Here is a 15,799-nt window from a genome sequence, read left to right as displayed (position 1 = left end):
CAACTAGAGGCTTACTAGGGACATGTTGGTGTCTGTTATTCACACATGTATTACGATTTCCGGATAATACAATTATAGCATGAATAAAGACAATTATCATGAACAAGGAAATATAATAATAAAGCTTTTATTATTGCCTCTAGGGCATATTTCCAACACCCGGTACCCCTGAAACACTTGCGGTGTCCGAATACCATCGTCCTATATATCAATCTGTACCTCTCGACCATTTCGAGACTCTCCATCATGTCCGTGATCTCATTCGGGACTCTGAACAACATTCGCTCACCAAATCACATAACTCATATAATATTATATCGTCATTGAACGTTAAGCATGCGGGCCCTGACCGAGATACCTCTTCGGTCAATAACCAATAGCGAAACCTGGATGCCCATATTGGCTCCTACATATTCTACGAAGATATTTACCGGTCGAACCGTTACGACAATATACGTAATTCCCTTTGTCCATCGGTATGTTACTTGCCCAAGATTCGATCGTCGGTATCTTCACACCTAGTTCAATCTCGTTACCAGCAAGTCTCTTTACTCGTTCCGTAATATATCACCTCGTGACTAACTCCTTAGTCGTTTTCTTGCAAGCTTATGATATGTATTACCGAGAGGGCCCAGAGATACCTCTCTGATACTCGGAGTGACAAATCCTAATCTCGATCTATGCCAACTCAACAAACACCTTCGGAGATACCTGTAGAGCATCTTTATAATAACCCAGTTACTTGTGACGTTTGATAGCACACAAGGCATTCCTCCGGTATCCGGGAGTTGCATAATCTCATAGTCGAAGGAATATGTATTTGACATGAAGAAAGCAATAGCAATAAAATTGAACGATCATTATGCTAAGCTAACGGATGGGTCTTGTCCATCACATCATTCTCCTAATGATGTGATCTCATTATCAAATGACAACTCATGTCCATGGTTAGGAAACCTTAACCATCTTTGACCAACGAGCTAGTCTAGTAGAGGCGCACTAGGGACATGGTGTTTGTTTATGTATTCACACATGTGTTAAGGTTTCCGATCAATACAATTCTAGCATGAATAATAAACCTTTTATCATGAATAAGGAAATATAAAATAACAACTTTATTATTGCCTCTAGGGCGTATTTCCTTCACTCGAGCGTGTTAAGCCTAACACGGATGATTTGGACCTAAATGGAGTTGTAGGGACGAGTATGGCTTTTTGGGATCACCTCGGCGCTATTATTTCCAGCTCATGTAGATTTCCAGGAGAATGTGAGGATGTTTTAAAAACGGAAATTTTTGCGCTTCGGGAAGGAATTTCATTGGCTTTGCAGTGGAGTACTTTATCCATTGATGTTGAGTCAGATTGTTTGGAGGTTGTGGCGATGGTGAAAAGTAGTGAAAGCAAATTATCAAATTATTCTTTTATTACCGGAGATATCAATCAAAGTATGGAGGAACATGACTCTTCCAAGACTCTGCAATAGTGCTAGTCATTGCATGGCAAACTTTGGTAGGGCTAATGATCGAACTATGGTTTGGCTAGGGCTCGGCCCAGTGGAAGTCCTAGTGTTGCTCTACGAGATTGTAATCCCTACTTTTTTGTAATAAAGAGTTATTTCACAAGAGCAAACATGCAACTAAAATATAAATAGGTAGTTATACATTAGTGCCAAAATACATTGTATTTACCGACATATGCATATTCTTTGGTGTATTTGAAAAACCAAAAATGCCAGCATTTTTTATAATGCAATGTGTTTTGACATTAAGTACGTTTGATGGCTCGTCCTTCTTACACTGAAAAGGAGAATACCGCACAAGGTTGCAAATCTTCACCGGTTGAATTCTCTAGTTCGGTAAATCTCTAGATGGTAAGATCACCTCATCCTTTGGATGTGGGGTCGACTATGTCACTGAGGGTATTGTATTCAGCTCTGTTAAAAAACTTCGCATTGTTGGGATCATGTATGAAGATTCAGGTGCTAGTGGTAATCTTCCTCTTCCTTCCCCCCTTAGTGCTCCCTCGGATGTTAAAGCCCCCTATACCTAGTACACCATCATCACTTGAGATGGCCGACTCCCCCACTCAGTCACCTCTTAAGAAGACCAGGACATCCTCATCACTAGTGTTGTTGTTGGTAGTACAAACCAGCCATGACTATGGAGATTTGCATGAGCAAACAAGTTGGAGAGATAGATGTTTGTTTCCTCTTGCTTCCTAGACTTTTTGCTCTTGAATATGTTGTGATAATGTACATATTACACTAATTATGGTGGCCTTGTTTTGCTGCCTTAGTTTCTTTTCCAACTTTAATAGCTTGGTGTATTTTTTTGGTTTTCCATTTTCAATCACGATTATGTGTGAAAAATGAGAGAGCCTTCGAACTTTCTTGATGAACTTGAAAAAAATCATTATATTTATATATAATTTGTGACTTGAAAAGGGGCATTTGCAACAACTAACAAAATGAACATTTGCAACATTGCTATTCGACGTTGCTAGTTACTACTAGCCGAGGCAGTCTAGTCCTCATCGTCGTCCTTGTCCTCCTTCTTGTCGGTGTTTGTCGAGGTAGTTGAGTCCCTCGTCGTCGATCCATAGACCAAAGCTCCATTGACAGGTGCACTCTTCCTCGAGCTCGTCCTTCTTAATGGAGCAACGAGCAAGAAGATTGATCTGTCGTTGCTTCTCCCCTTCACCGGTTGCAGGGGCAAAATCATGGAGATGCTCCTCCGCTTCGCGGACGGAGAGCTCGAGCACGATCTCGATTGAGTCATTGGGCTCAGGCTCGGTCTCGTCCTCGTCGGGATGAGGACGAAGGGGGCGAGGGGACACTAGAGGGACGACAGTGTGTGTACAGGATGGTAACAGTGCTTCAAAACCGGGTTATGACGTGAAGAGAAAGTAGACAAAACTTTGTTCATGTCATGACAGTTGGATTCGGAGTGCACTCCGTATCAGGCTTCCACAAACTTTAAATGTGAAGGCTACGAGCTTGTTTTTAAACAAGCTCCTTAAATTATAATGATGGCGAGGACACATATAATGACTCTATAAGAGTGCGAGTTATGAGTTATTCGTCATACTAATGGTTATCACGATGATCGGTCACGCATGACACAAGTTTGGTGTTAGGATCATCAGTAAATGAGACAGATGGAAACTTCTGCTCTCCCCCGTCGGATCATGTCCCGACGCTCAAATCGACCACCTCAGCCCTACCTTCACTCATTTTGCATGAAGGCCCCCACAAGCACAACAAACACATATCTCCACCTCCCCACTGTGGGCAAAATTTCGTGTTTTGACCCTTATCGCATACAAATTCAGGATCTGACCCCGTTGAGAAAATTTTCGGGATTTGACCCTTTCGCTACCGCCAGGGGCCCTGGTGGTAGGGTTAGATAGCCTACCGCCAGGGGCCCTGTCGGTAGGGTGCGGTGGAGGGGAACGGCGACCGTTTTCCCGTGCTGACGTGGATTAGTACCCTACGCTAGGGCCCCTAGTGGTAGGCTATCTAACCCTACCGCCAGAACCCCTGACGGTAGGGTGTGGCTGGGTTTTTGCCTCGCAAAGTTTCTGTAACGAAATATCAAAGTGCCCTAGCGATAGGTTCACCCTACCGCCGGGGGGGGGGGGTGGTAGGCTGTGTGACCCTACCACCAGGGTACGTGGCGGTAGGGTCCTGTGTTTTATGGTTTCAGGTTTAATTTGTTGCTTCTTTTCAAAATCAATATCACAGATCTTAAACAATTAAACTTGGGCATCACATACACATTAACAAAACTTGAAGTACATAGACACATAGTTCCACAAATAGCAAATGGAGTTCAACTAATTAGTAAACAGAGTTCCACATAGACACACAAGTAGCAAACACACCGTTCCACGAATAAGCTACAAACGAAGTTCCACAAACGGAGTTCCAACACACAAGTAGCAAACACACCGTTCTACAAACGGAGTTCCAACTACAAGAGCCAACTATCCAAGAGCAGAATTACTTGCTCCTTCCCCTCTTGGAGGTACGGTCCTCATTACTCTTTGAATGAGTCTCTTTAGTCCTGTTCTTGGGCCGTCGAGGAACCGGTCTCTAGAAAGGGTCCGGACTCAGCAAATCCTTCTTCTTTGGATTCCTCTTCGGTAGCTGAGATGGTTGAGATGATTGAGTTGGTGGAGGTCCATAATCATCATCGTACTCCTCCTCCCCATTGCTCTCATCATCCTCATCCTCCTCCTCCCCTTCTTCATGTGTGGCCTCCTCCTCCTCCTCAGCCAACCTAGACGATGAGGGAACATGGCTCGATGAGCCGATGTGACCATGTGTGGCTACAGGTTGATAAGCTTCAACCGACCCAGCTCCAGCACACCTAAGCAGCCCTACCAACTTGCCACAGCGCTTCACGAACTTCTGCACTCACAATGAAACAAGGGCATAATAAGTATCAAATTTACGATTGCAAGTGAACAAATATGCATCTGTTTCGAGGAGGCTGAAGTTGTACCTTCATCGCCCCCCTCATGTTGTTATTAGATTGTACGCTCCCGGGGGTAGCACCTAGTGCATCTGAGGCTTCAAAGATGCATCTGTTCAGCTCACCGGACTGTAATGGCATAAGTCAGTCACGATGACCAATAAAATAATTTAAATACAACTGTCAGTTCAAACATACCACTCTGTTGATGAGGGGTGCAAACTCCCTAAATCCACTATGCATGTCTCTGATGCCGGTCTGGTAGGACTCTTCCTCGGGGTCATCCCTCTCCAGCTCCGCGATGTCTTCCGCCGTCCACCGAGGCCCGAGACGAAGACGGTGCTTCTGGCCATCATCGTACCACCTCATGTGTCAGCCCAGGTAAGCATCCCAGTCAGTCACTTTCCTCTCCACATCTTTACAGTACCTCTGTTGGTTCCACTCCGTCACATGAGTTTTATGCTCCTCTCCCTAGTCTGTGATCGACTGATTCTTCTGCCTGCTCATCCTGCAAGGCATAGGCCATAAGAAACATCATAATAAAGTCGCCACGCAATGAAATCATGGGCACGAAGAACAAGCGCACTCACATGTGGAGCGCATGGCCGCTGGTATCGGTGGGCTAGCCCGGTGGGGTATGCTGATACATCACAAACTGCATGGCCACGCGGTGTGGCAAGTGCCACTCGACGGCGTACACACAGATCATGGGCATGATGCACTGCCAAAGACCACTGTCCAACTCTCGGTCATGATACGACCACCAGTTTACCTATTACATATACATTGGTAAGTTCCCACTCTCGGTCAAAAGTGGAATCAAAGAGAAAGGTGGTGAGCGAGTTCATATACCTGCGTATGCGTCAAAGCGTCCAACTCGTTGGTGTAGGTCTTGTATGAAGTCTTGTTCAGGCCCGTGTAGAGTTTGACAACGTCCCACTCGTAAGCTATGGTAGGGTGTCGAGTCGTGTCGCCGTCTTCGCCATAGGCACCCCATGGGCGTCTTGGCATCTTCTCTGAACGCCCCACCGGCAGCCGTTCCCACATCCAAATGGAGAGGGCCCACACAAAGCCACCCATATTGGACTTGTCTCTTGTCCTCTGGGTTGCGTCGTCAAGCTGCAAAACATCAAATGAGGATCAGATATAACAAAATTTCATGGACATACTTCCGTAGGTAGGCAATTAGATACTCTCTTACCGAACGGTATAGGTAGGTGAGAGATGCGGTCCCCCAACCGTACCCTGCATCCCAGTCGGCTAGGAAGAACAGATACAACCAGTTGGCAGAATTCCCGGAGCTGTCTGGAAACACGACCTCCATGAGAAGATACCACAGGTAGGCCCTCGCGTACCACTCCACAGTCGCCTCGTCTGCGCCTTCGGGGGCATGTCTTTCGGTGCTCCGAGAGCCAGGTCAACGGTACACTGGATGTACGGTTACCCTTAGCATCGGGGCAGTCGTCGATGAGGGTGGTAACTCTCTGCTGCCAGTTGGTCCTCTCCACTCGCCCGATGAGTGCTTGACCCTCGATCGACATGGCAGTAATCATCGACCAATCCTCGAGGGTCACCGTCATCTTCCCGCATGGCAGATGGAAAGAATGGGTCTCTGGCCGTCACCGGTCAATCAAAGCTATCAGAGCTGCGTGGATAAGCGTCGGCGGCTGACGCTTGAACTGCAACACGAAACCCAACAGTCAGGCTCTCTTGAAGTACGGCGCGTAGCGCTCGTCGTAGTCCATATTTCCATGAACCCCGTGACCCCTCATGCACAGTGGCTGGAGCATCTGTCAAAAAGTGGACGGCAAAAGTTAGGAACTTATTTTCATCAACCCGAAAACTTTGATCAATATTTCCTTCATATTACTTACCTCTTCGTTCTTTATGAAACGGGCACGATGACCCTTGTCGAATGCGTAGTCAAGCATGGAGTACCGTGGGCCGATGTTGTCCGCAAGAGGTGCCCGCCTTAATAAAATTTCATAAACAAAAGCATCATAAGCATAAGCATACATAAACAAAAATAAAATTTCTTGGTTACATGAACTAGGGTTCATCTTAAACATATTCCTCCAACCGCATATACTACACATGATGGATCAAATCATATCAACATGCATCATATCAAAATAAAATCCTCCAACATGCATCATATCATCATTTTTTAAACAATTTTTTTTAAATAGAGTCCATCTTCAATGTTTTTTCTCAAACAACATCTTCATATCATCATATCAACATGCATCATAAAACTACAATCAAGTCCTCCCACATGCATTACATCATAATTTTTTTAACAAAAAAATTATGAACTAGGGTTCATCTTCACACTAAAATATGAACTTTTGATTAGAGTTCATATTCAATACCACTAGTTACTAAAGAACTAAGAACTAGAACTAGAATCAAGCTAAAACAACCCTAGGTGAAAAAAATTTCAATCTAAGTTCAAAAATATGAGGGATTTCAAGCAAATAATGCGTCGAATCGAAAGCAAGTTTGCAAAAACTAATTGGAGGGATCGGAGGAGCTTATGTTTCTCTTTTCAGGGCCATCTTGATCCGCAAAAACGACGAAAATTCGAGAGGGAGAGTGGAGGAGATGAGAGATGGAGAGAGGGGCGAGTGGGGAGAAAGAAACTGTCAACGGGGGGAGGGGGAGGGGTGGGGAGATGGGCAAGGGCGCGGGATCTCGAACGAAATAACTGCTCGCACCCTACCGCCAAGGGCGCTGGCGGTAGGGTTAGACAGCCTACCGCCAGGGGCTGTGGCGATAGGGTGCGACGGAGGTGGGCGGCGGTCGTCTCTACGTGCTGACGTGGACTAGTACCCTACCGTCAGGGCCGCTGGCGGTAGGCTGTCTAACCCTACCGCCAGAACCCCTGACGGTAAGAAAAAGGGTCAAATCCTGAATTTTTTCCCAACCAGGGTGAGATCCTGAATTTGCATGCCATAAGGGTCAAAACACGAAATTTAGCCCCCGCTGTGTTCTTCCTCATCTACCCACTGCGCACGGAGGCTGTTCCCGGCGACGGGCGGTGAATTTCCCAGCGACGAGAGAGCCTGGATTCTGAAGTGCAGGCAGATCCACACCGTCGGATCCTGCTCCTCCGACGGCCGCTTCTCCTCCCGCAAAGTCCAGCGCCGCCACTGGTTCGTTTCCGCGCGGACTACCTGCACAGATCCGTCGACTGAGGGACCGCCAACATTTTGTGTTGGATCCCCTTTTTCTTGACTTTTAATCGGAAGTAACCATTCCTCTATGAAATGTTCCTGATGGGAACGGTCAATATGGATGATTTGTATGGAGCCACAAGCTCTAAAGCAACATTTTTCTTTCCGAGTATAGCATAGCTCTTCCCAGATGATTCGGAAGATGCATACGGCGTCTCAGTTTTCTATTTATTGTCTTCAATTACTGATGCTGTTTGTTTCATGCAATTCTCTCCATGCCATTAATTACTCTAGAGAACCTTTCCAGCATGCTGAACACATAAATTGATTCACCATGTGACTACTAATGAGCATTGATCAGTGGTACAAACTGCACGTCACTGTTATGATATGTCACCAAGAGTGTGACTATATATGATTTTACGCCTTTCAGGTGCTGTGGTCGACAAAAGCTACCTCACTTCTAGAGTTGCAGCGAAGAAATAGAGAAGCCAGGAACCCCTTCTAAACGGATTCAGCTTGTGCAGTATTCCAAGAATTCTGAAGAAACCCCAAGGAAAGAGACCCAGAGGAGGGCGGGCAAGATGATCAGTGTTGGGAAGACGAAGCAGTATGCAAACGTTCTTGACAAGCCCCTCAGCCGTGGCAGACAGGAGGTACACGTCCTTCCCATATCAAAACCCCTTCAGATATTTGTTTCTGGCAGCTCTCTTAGTAAGGCATAGGTTAGGTAACTGAGACAGATTCACAGGTTAGGGTAGTAGCTGGGCGGAAAGTGTTTCAGATCCTGCTCAATTAGCTTGAGCAGCAGAAGTTTTCTTACTCATCGACTGTAAATTGTGGGAGTATTGTTTATTTGAGTAGTATGCAGTTGGCAATGTGAATTTTGTTGAAAGTTGAAGCTGAATGCATGGTGTAGTTATAGCTTCCATTGGAAACGTGGAGGAACCGAGGAACTATTGCCCAAACCCACTACTCTATAATCGTGTTTCAAGAATGGAAGGAAATGGGTTAATATTCTGCATAGTAGCAAAATATATTGAAGTGGAAGTTACTTGACAGCTTAGTGATACTTTCAATTGGATAAATTAAAGAGCTAAATATATTTATTATTGTAGCCTAATTGCAAAATGTGAATGTATTCAACCATTCATTCTTTTCATTGGTAGTAGTTGTGTTTCTGAAGTTAAACTGAACGTTTTGACAGCGTCTACTTGTATTTGTCCCAATATAGGCTGTATCATACATACAAATTTCTTATAATACAGACATCACATTAGTATGAAAAATACTCCAAATGATTTCTCATTAGTTTCTAAGTACATTCTAGTGAACCTAAACTGTAGTTACTGCCCTGTAAGCAACGAGAAGGAATTGTTTCGTGAAAAGGGCCAAACACAATGATAACAACAACTCCTGCATTAATTGAAGGGGTAAAATAAATAGCATCAAAATATATTGAAGTGAAAGGTACTATGCACTGTAATGCTACTTTCGATTGGATAATTTTCTAGAGCTACTATCCTGATTGCAATGTGAGACGTGTTACTTCCTAAGTGCAAAAGGATTTGGATGTGAGATTTAGTGGCACATTCATTCTTTTCGTTGGTAGTTTTTAGCGTGTGCCAATATATATTATTTTCCTGTTTTGTTATGATACATGTTTCATAAATGTTCTGTATTCCATAGGTCAGTTTGAGTGCATTCGCATTCTTGTTCTCGGAGGTGGTTCAATACAACCAGACACAAGTTGACAACATTGCTGACCTGGAACGAAGGTAGCCTCTATGTTCTTATTCATGCATCTGTTCATATTGTTGATGAAACTGTATTGTTGTTAATTATATCCACTCTTAACACTTTTTACTGTCCTACGGCATTTCATTTGTCCTGATTTGATTGGTTCCTTGTAGCTGGTACAGCCTTTTTTAGTCCGTACATGCTACTCTTTGATATCCGGGTCACATATTTCAGGCGCTATGTGTTTGCCACTTACTGTATGTTATTGTATCATCTGGAATTTCAGATAATGCAAAAGGTTTACAACAACTTGTTCACATGTTGAGATGTGATGCAACTATAACATTTGGTTGATCAATTATTATTATTTCCATGACGTGGTCGATCTAATTTCTGCAACATTATTTGTACCTCTAATGTTTCAGTACATCTCTCTCTCTTTGGAGAATGGAGACCACAGTCTTATTGTGCTAAATCATGCAAGGACATTTGACAATGTTTCTCATTAAAAATACACCGCTCCATATTCATGCGTTAATATTCTTTGATGCTTAGCGTAACATCCCTTACTCTCATTTTATGTTTTATACGCAGGCTGGAGGACGCTGGTTATGCTGTTGGTGCTAGAGTTCTTGAACTGCTGTGTCACAGGGAGAAGGTTTGATGCGTAGTTCTTTTCTTATTCCATGATTTCATTGGTCGTCTATTGCTTCATATACTTAAAATGATGATAAAGTTAACAGAACAACAGTCAAAACTTCGTCGCTTCTTTGTTGCGAGTGGCATGGCATAGTCATCTCGTTTTTCTTGCATAACTTCAAACTTGCTGTTTGTAACTTTGTATTCCCATGTCTTTTTCTTAAGAGGAAGTCATAGCAACAATATCTATAGCACAACATCTGACATGCCAGCATCTATGATTTCTCTTATTAAGTTTCCAGGTGTTCTCCAAATTTATATCATTAGCCTCATTATTGACTTATTGTGTATGTGCTCTCTAAACTGTTATCCTGTCGAGATAGTCATGTTAATAATAATAGTCAATCCAGGGGAATAGACGAGAGACTCGACTGCTGGGGATTTTATCATTCATTCACAGCACTGTATGGAAAGTACTGTTCGGAAAGGTAATCTATTTTACATATCAATCTTCTGTTATTCCTACTCTGTTCCGCAATAGTTGGAGTGATTGCCATAATTTAGGTGTTCTTGTAACATACTTACGTTTTTTCCGTTCAATGAGGTTGTCCCATCAAAAGATTGTGGGCCGAGCTTGTTTGTTAGTGGCCTGACTTCTGGGGTGTTTGATGTTCTTCGCCACTGCCTGACCAAGCACACCTATTTATTTTTATTTGGTTTCTGTTTTTCTGACTGAAGGGAAGCCTTGGCGCAGCGGTAAAGCTGTTGCCTTGTGACCATGAGGTCACGGGTTCGAGTCCTGGAAACAGACTCTTGCAGAAATGTAGGGAAAGGCTTTGTACAAAAGACCCAAAATGCTTGGACCCTTCTCTGGACCCTGCACAAACGGGAGCTACGTGCACCGGGCTGCCCTTATTTTCTGTTTATTGTGTGTAGATAATTTCTCCTATTTAAATATAAAATAACATATGCTGAAAATAAATACAGAATTACGTATCACACCGAAGGCTGGAAATTAGAGAAATACTTTAATCCAATGGCAACTCTTTGCTAGAGTAATTACCATTTTGAACAATGCAAAATTGTGACAATATGACCTGTTTGTCCATGTTTCAATTTGGTTGCTAGTACAAAAGCAGAGTCAATTAGCATAGATTATTCCACATATTCATGTATGTACTGATATTATAACATAATTTTATTAATTTGTACCATTATAGCTACGTAATGTCAGAGTTGAGGTATCAATTTGGTCGATGTTGCATTTGTGCACTAATTTAACACCTGGTGATAAAGTTCCCTTGTCTGAAGCATTGTGATCTAATGAGCACTTCTCTTTGCACTTACTGGCCACAAATTTGACTAACAAACTTAACACAGCTTTCAGCATCACATTTCTGGCATGACGACCCTTGATCCTAAAACTCCGATTGTCCAGAATTCCAAAGAAGATTTATGATTCTCGTATTTTAAACAATTTCCTCAGTTGTTTTATACAAGAAATTTTTGCATCCATTTATCATGTGTTGATAGTAAGTCCGCCTGTCGTTCTGTTCTGATTGCTGGACTGAGTGGACTTATTTGATGGCTTATCCCGGTAGATGGTTTCTTACTGTTTCCAGGTGGCTGACTCGCTTGAGAAAGGAACAGAACATGAGGATGAATACATGATTAGTGAAAAGGAGCTTCTTGTTAACCGGTGTGATGAATTCGTTTTTCTTTAGCTTCATAATATTTTTCTTCCCATACAAATCTGAAACCTGGGAACCTTTTTATTTGATCAGGTTCATTTCCGTGCCAAAAGACATGGGGGCATTCAACTGTGGAGCTTTTGTTGCAGGGATTGTAAGGGTGGGAATTCCAGCTCAAATATTTAAGTCAACCGTGTCTTCTTAGATACACAACGTATAAACCTTCATAAAATTTCTTACAGGGCGTATTGGACAATGCTGGTTTTCCAGCGGTAGTTACGGCACATTTTGTGCCAATTGAAGGCCAGCAGAGGCCCAGGACAACAATCTTGATTAAATTTGCTGAAGAGGTACTTAACTTCTGCTGCACATTAACGAAGAATATATCCTATTGTGTAACTGAGAAAGACAGAAGGGGTGATTTCCTTTCTTTCGGTAAAAATCTTTTGCTAGAAGATTTAGTGATACTATATTTAGGTAAATTATTTGTTTTTGTACAAGCTGCTAAACAGTAAGGGCATCTACAACCATAATGGGAAAATTTGGCCCCTCAAACATCTGCGGATGCGTCCGGTCAGTGTCCGCTTTTAGCCCCTATTTGTCCATGCACACAACCATGCCCCCACTTTTCCCCCAATATGTCCGGTCACAAGCATATGATTGATGGAGAGGAAGAGAGAGAAAAGAAAGAAAGAATAAAGAAAGAGAAAAGGTGGTCCGTGGTGGGTCAAATCCTACGTGGCGCCCTGCCCGGACATCCCCATATCCTCGCTATATATGGACTGGATATGGGGATTTGCGGACATCTCTCTTGTCCGGCACTGCCCGGGCTGCCCGCCCAGACGTTTGGGGGCAGTTTGAGGGGTCCTGTTGTAGATGCTCTAAGTGCCTAAAATAGATGTAACTAGAGATGATACCCCCCACACATTGCTGTGGGAGTTGGCTGCAATTATTTCAATGAGATTCGGTTGTATGAAACATTAGTTGGATTAACAATATGAGAATTACTGAGCTAATATAATTTGTTGTATTTTATTATTGTATAGTTGTAGAATATTTATTAAATATGAGTCGCATGCATGGTGTATGTTAAGGTGTGTTTACTAGCTAAGCACCCCAACCGAAAAGAGATCCTCTTTAGAAATATGTGGCAGGTTCTAGATAATTGACGTTCGATTGTAATCGGCTGAACATGATATAATGAGCTAGTGCCCAAATTTGTTGTCACCTGTAGTAGAGATGAAAGATGAAAGGCAGTAAGAAATGGAGTATTTGCGACTAATGTTGTAGATTGATTGAGGTGACCTTTTCTGAATAAATGCTCATTTTCAGGTTTTACGTCGGGAATCAAGACTTGGCTGAAATGCACACCAGGCTATTTCTTCTGTTCTGTTTGTAAGATGAATCCATTTCAAATATGTTTTGTTCTTGATTTATGTAATACTAATATACTGGTAATTTTCCATCGAAAAGGTATACTGGTAATTTTGAGAATATAAGCAGTAGCCTCATTTTATGAGTGTCTAACACGGGAATACTAGCAAAATGTATGTGCAGAAGAGAAACATCAAAAGGATTAGAAGAGCCCAGGGGGAAGTTGAAAAGTGGACTAGTTGCTTTCCTGCATGTTATGGCCTGTTTGGTTATCTACATCGTTTTTGGTCTATTTATCCGTGGCTGAGTTTAGCTGGCTGAGGGAATACATGCAAAAAATCATGTTATGCACAGGTGCAAAACCTGGTGTTTCGTTGTGCACGGCCTAATGTTCTGGCACCCTTTCTCATTAATAAGGTGACCTTAGAGCATCTTCAATAGATGGTCCAAATTTTGGCGGTCCAAAACCGGAGATGTAAAATTTGGACCGCCAAAAAGTGCATTTTGGAGCTCCGAAAAACGCTTAACTCCAACAGATGGTCCAAAAGAGCAACTCCAATAGATGGTCCAAACCAAAGATGTAAAAATCTGAAAACGGCCGTGCGGCTGCTGCCAGCCGTGGTTTTGCATTGAAATAACATCAAAAAAATTTAAAAATAAAGTGCATCATCATCATAGTTTCAATCAAAAGTGCATCACCATCATAGTATCAAATCCCTCTACCAAAAGAGCATCGTCTCAGTCAAAGTTTTTCGCCCTAGAAATTGAAATGCACATGAATATTACTCACGCGGGTCATCAACACCACCGGCGTTGTGAACCATGGTACGATCCTCATCTTCACCACCGTCTTTGTCGACGTTCTCAACAAGCGGTGAACTCGGTACCGTGAGCACCACCGGAAGCATCTTCATTGCGTCCCATACCGGTCATGTTGCCGACGAAGCCAACTCCAACGCCACTCATGTTGCCGCCATAGCCACCTCCCAAGCCACCCATCATGTTGCCGCCAAAGCTACCTCCCATGCCGCCAAAGCCACCTTCCATGAACAAACGAGAGCACAATCGGAAAATCTATACCTTTGCGACATTTCGTCAAACATGTTGGAGGCAGTGGCCGTCGGCGTGGCCATGTCTTCCTCCACGGCCGGCGGTGGCGGCGGGGGAGGTTGAGGAATGGATGTGTGGCTGCTGGAGGAGGCCGCCGGCTGCACCGACTGCGAGTCGTCGCCCCGAGCCGCCGCGGCCGCCTTGGAGACCTTCACCGGCCGCGTAAAACTGTCGGTCGGGTTGTGGCTGCGGTTGGCCGGCCGTTTTCCGCCACCTCGTCCCTTCGCCGGCTTCGCCGGCTTCGCCGCCGGCGCGGTGGCCATCGGCCGGGGCGGCGACATGGCAGCGGTTGCGGGTGAGATGGCAGCGGCGAAGGCGATGGGGTCGTCGCCTTCGGCCATGGCGGCGCCGGACGGCGGGGGGGGGGGGGGGGGGGGAGGAGGGGCGGCGGGCGGGCGGGAAAGGAAAGGAACTGGCGGTTGGGCATTCGCGGTTGGCGGCTGGTTTTGGACCAGATGCACCTCGTGATGTAAATTTGTACCGCGAGGTGTTGTATTTTACATCACGAGGAGGCCACGGTCCAATTTTTTTACATGTGGACCGTCTGTTAGAGCAGCGTTTTTTGCCCCAGACGGTCCAAAAGTTAGGTATTTTTACATTTGGACCGTCTATTGAAGATGCTCTTACAAGACATTCTATATATACCTAAGAGTCATCCCCGCTAACTTATTTATCTCAAAATGCAAACATGCCACCTCACCATATAATTATGAATGGGATAAGGCACACCTCAACATTCATACATGGGAAAAGACCCACCACAACATTCAACCATGCATGAAAACATATTTTTCATTTAATTATTTTACTTATATTCAATAAATATTTTTACAACTATACGTAATCAAATATAATAGGTTATGTATTTTTTTTATTTTTGTTCTCATGTTATCAATCCAAGTTTACCATGTCAAGCTAACATTGTTTCAGTCCTAGTTAATAACAAATGTCAGACAAATTAACAATCATATGAGCCAGTGGAGGAAAGTTCATCAATGTCGAAGAAGGGCGAACTTCTTCCTTGTGTTACCTCTGTTGGCCCATGTTGCCTCAACCCACTCTAACCTCTTGTTCCTCCAAGTTTCATTAACATGTGCCTCCACGCCATGGTCGAGTCAATGATCATCATCATCCGTCACATCCTTATCTGGCAGAAGCTCATCATAACCCTTATTCTAAGATCCACTTATGGAGAATGCAATATGCAAACAAGCCTAAATTGGGTGGGGAAAGGGCGGAATGCCTTCTGATCCAGGATCTTAAATCTATTCTTCAAAGCACCAAATGCCCTCTCAACCGTGACTCTTAGGCTAGAGTGTCTGAGATAGAACGGTTCTTGTGCAGTCTTAGGATAGTTTCCAGAAGAGAACTCGCTGAGATGATACTTGGTTTTCCTGAAGGATGCTAGAACACCAGGATAACATGCATATTCAACATCTACTAGGTAGAATTCACCATTGGGGTTATTGATCCCATCAAGTCGAGCCATGCCAACAGCAAGAATGTTTAGCATCATGGGCTAATCCTTTCTAGCCAACTAACACATATGTGAACTTCAAATCGAAATCAACAACAACAAGCACAATCGTGTTTGT

The 15,799-nt window shown here is 43.8% G+C and overlaps 2 protein-coding genes across 2 annotated transcripts; one reads left to right on the top strand and one right to left on the bottom strand.

Moving 5' to 3' along the window:
- Positions 1-4,945: 4,945 nt before the first annotated feature.
- LOC147984653 (serine/threonine-protein phosphatase 7 long form homolog) lies at positions 4,946-6,054 on the bottom strand. Its single transcript, XM_087541198.1, has 5 exons — positions 5,919-6,054; positions 5,676-5,779; positions 5,327-5,593; positions 5,131-5,195; positions 4,946-4,982 (listed from the first exon to the last, which is right to left on the bottom strand). The coding sequence occupies exons 1-5, from the start codon at positions 6,052-6,054 to the stop codon at positions 4,946-4,948; spliced, it is 609 nt and encodes a 202-aa protein (XP_087397324.1).
- A 1,357-nt stretch (positions 6,055-7,411) lies between these two features.
- LOC125537216 (uncharacterized) lies at positions 7,412-13,231 on the top strand. Its single transcript, XM_048700522.2, has 9 exons — positions 7,412-7,629; positions 8,084-8,306; positions 9,340-9,428; positions 9,985-10,048; positions 10,440-10,517; positions 11,652-11,728; positions 11,814-11,880; positions 11,963-12,070; positions 13,053-13,231. The coding sequence occupies exons 2-9, from the start codon at positions 8,235-8,237 to the stop codon at positions 13,080-13,082; spliced, it is 585 nt and encodes a 194-aa protein (XP_048556479.1). The 5' UTR covers positions 7,412-7,629; positions 8,084-8,234; the 3' UTR covers positions 13,083-13,231.
- Positions 13,232-15,799: the final 2,568 nt, after the last annotated feature.

Source organism: Triticum urartu, chromosome 2A, assembly GCF_056163025.1.
Source record: "Triticum urartu cultivar PI428250 chromosome 2A, HENAU_Tu73, whole genome shotgun sequence".
NCBI lineage: Eukaryota > Viridiplantae > Streptophyta > Magnoliopsida > Poales > Poaceae > Triticum > Triticum urartu.
The sequence above is the reverse complement of the archived record's forward strand: the minus strand, read 5'-3'. Positions and strand labels throughout refer to the sequence as shown.

What these genes read in the sequence shown, in the direction of transcription:
- LOC125537216 (XM_048700522.2), top strand. Translation starts at nt 8,235, where the DNA reads ATGATCAGTGTTGGGAAGACGAAGCAGTATGCAAACGTTCTTGACAAG. An exon ending in ATTGCTGACCTGGAACGAAG is followed by an intron (nt 9,429 to 9,984) that starts GTAGCCTCTATG and finishes TTTTATACGCAG; the next exon opens with GCTGGAGGACGCTGGTTATG. An exon ending in GGAAAGTACTGTTCGGAAAG is followed by an intron (nt 10,518 to 11,651) that starts GTAATCTATTTT and finishes TACTGTTTCCAG; the next exon opens with GTGGCTGACTCGCTTGAGAA.
- LOC147984653 (XM_087541198.1), bottom strand. Translation starts at nt 6,054, where the DNA reads ATGACGGTGACCCTCGAGGATTGGTCGATGATTACTGCCATGTCGATC. An exon ending in TCACCTACCTATACCGTTCG is followed by an intron (nt 5,594 to 5,675) that starts GTAAGAGAGTAT and finishes GATGTTTTGCAG; the next exon opens with CTTGACGACGCAACCCAGAG. An exon ending in ACGCTTTGACGCATACGCAG is followed by an intron (nt 5,196 to 5,326) that starts GTATATGAACTC and finishes GGTCTTTGGCAG; the next exon opens with TGCATCATGCCCATGATCTG.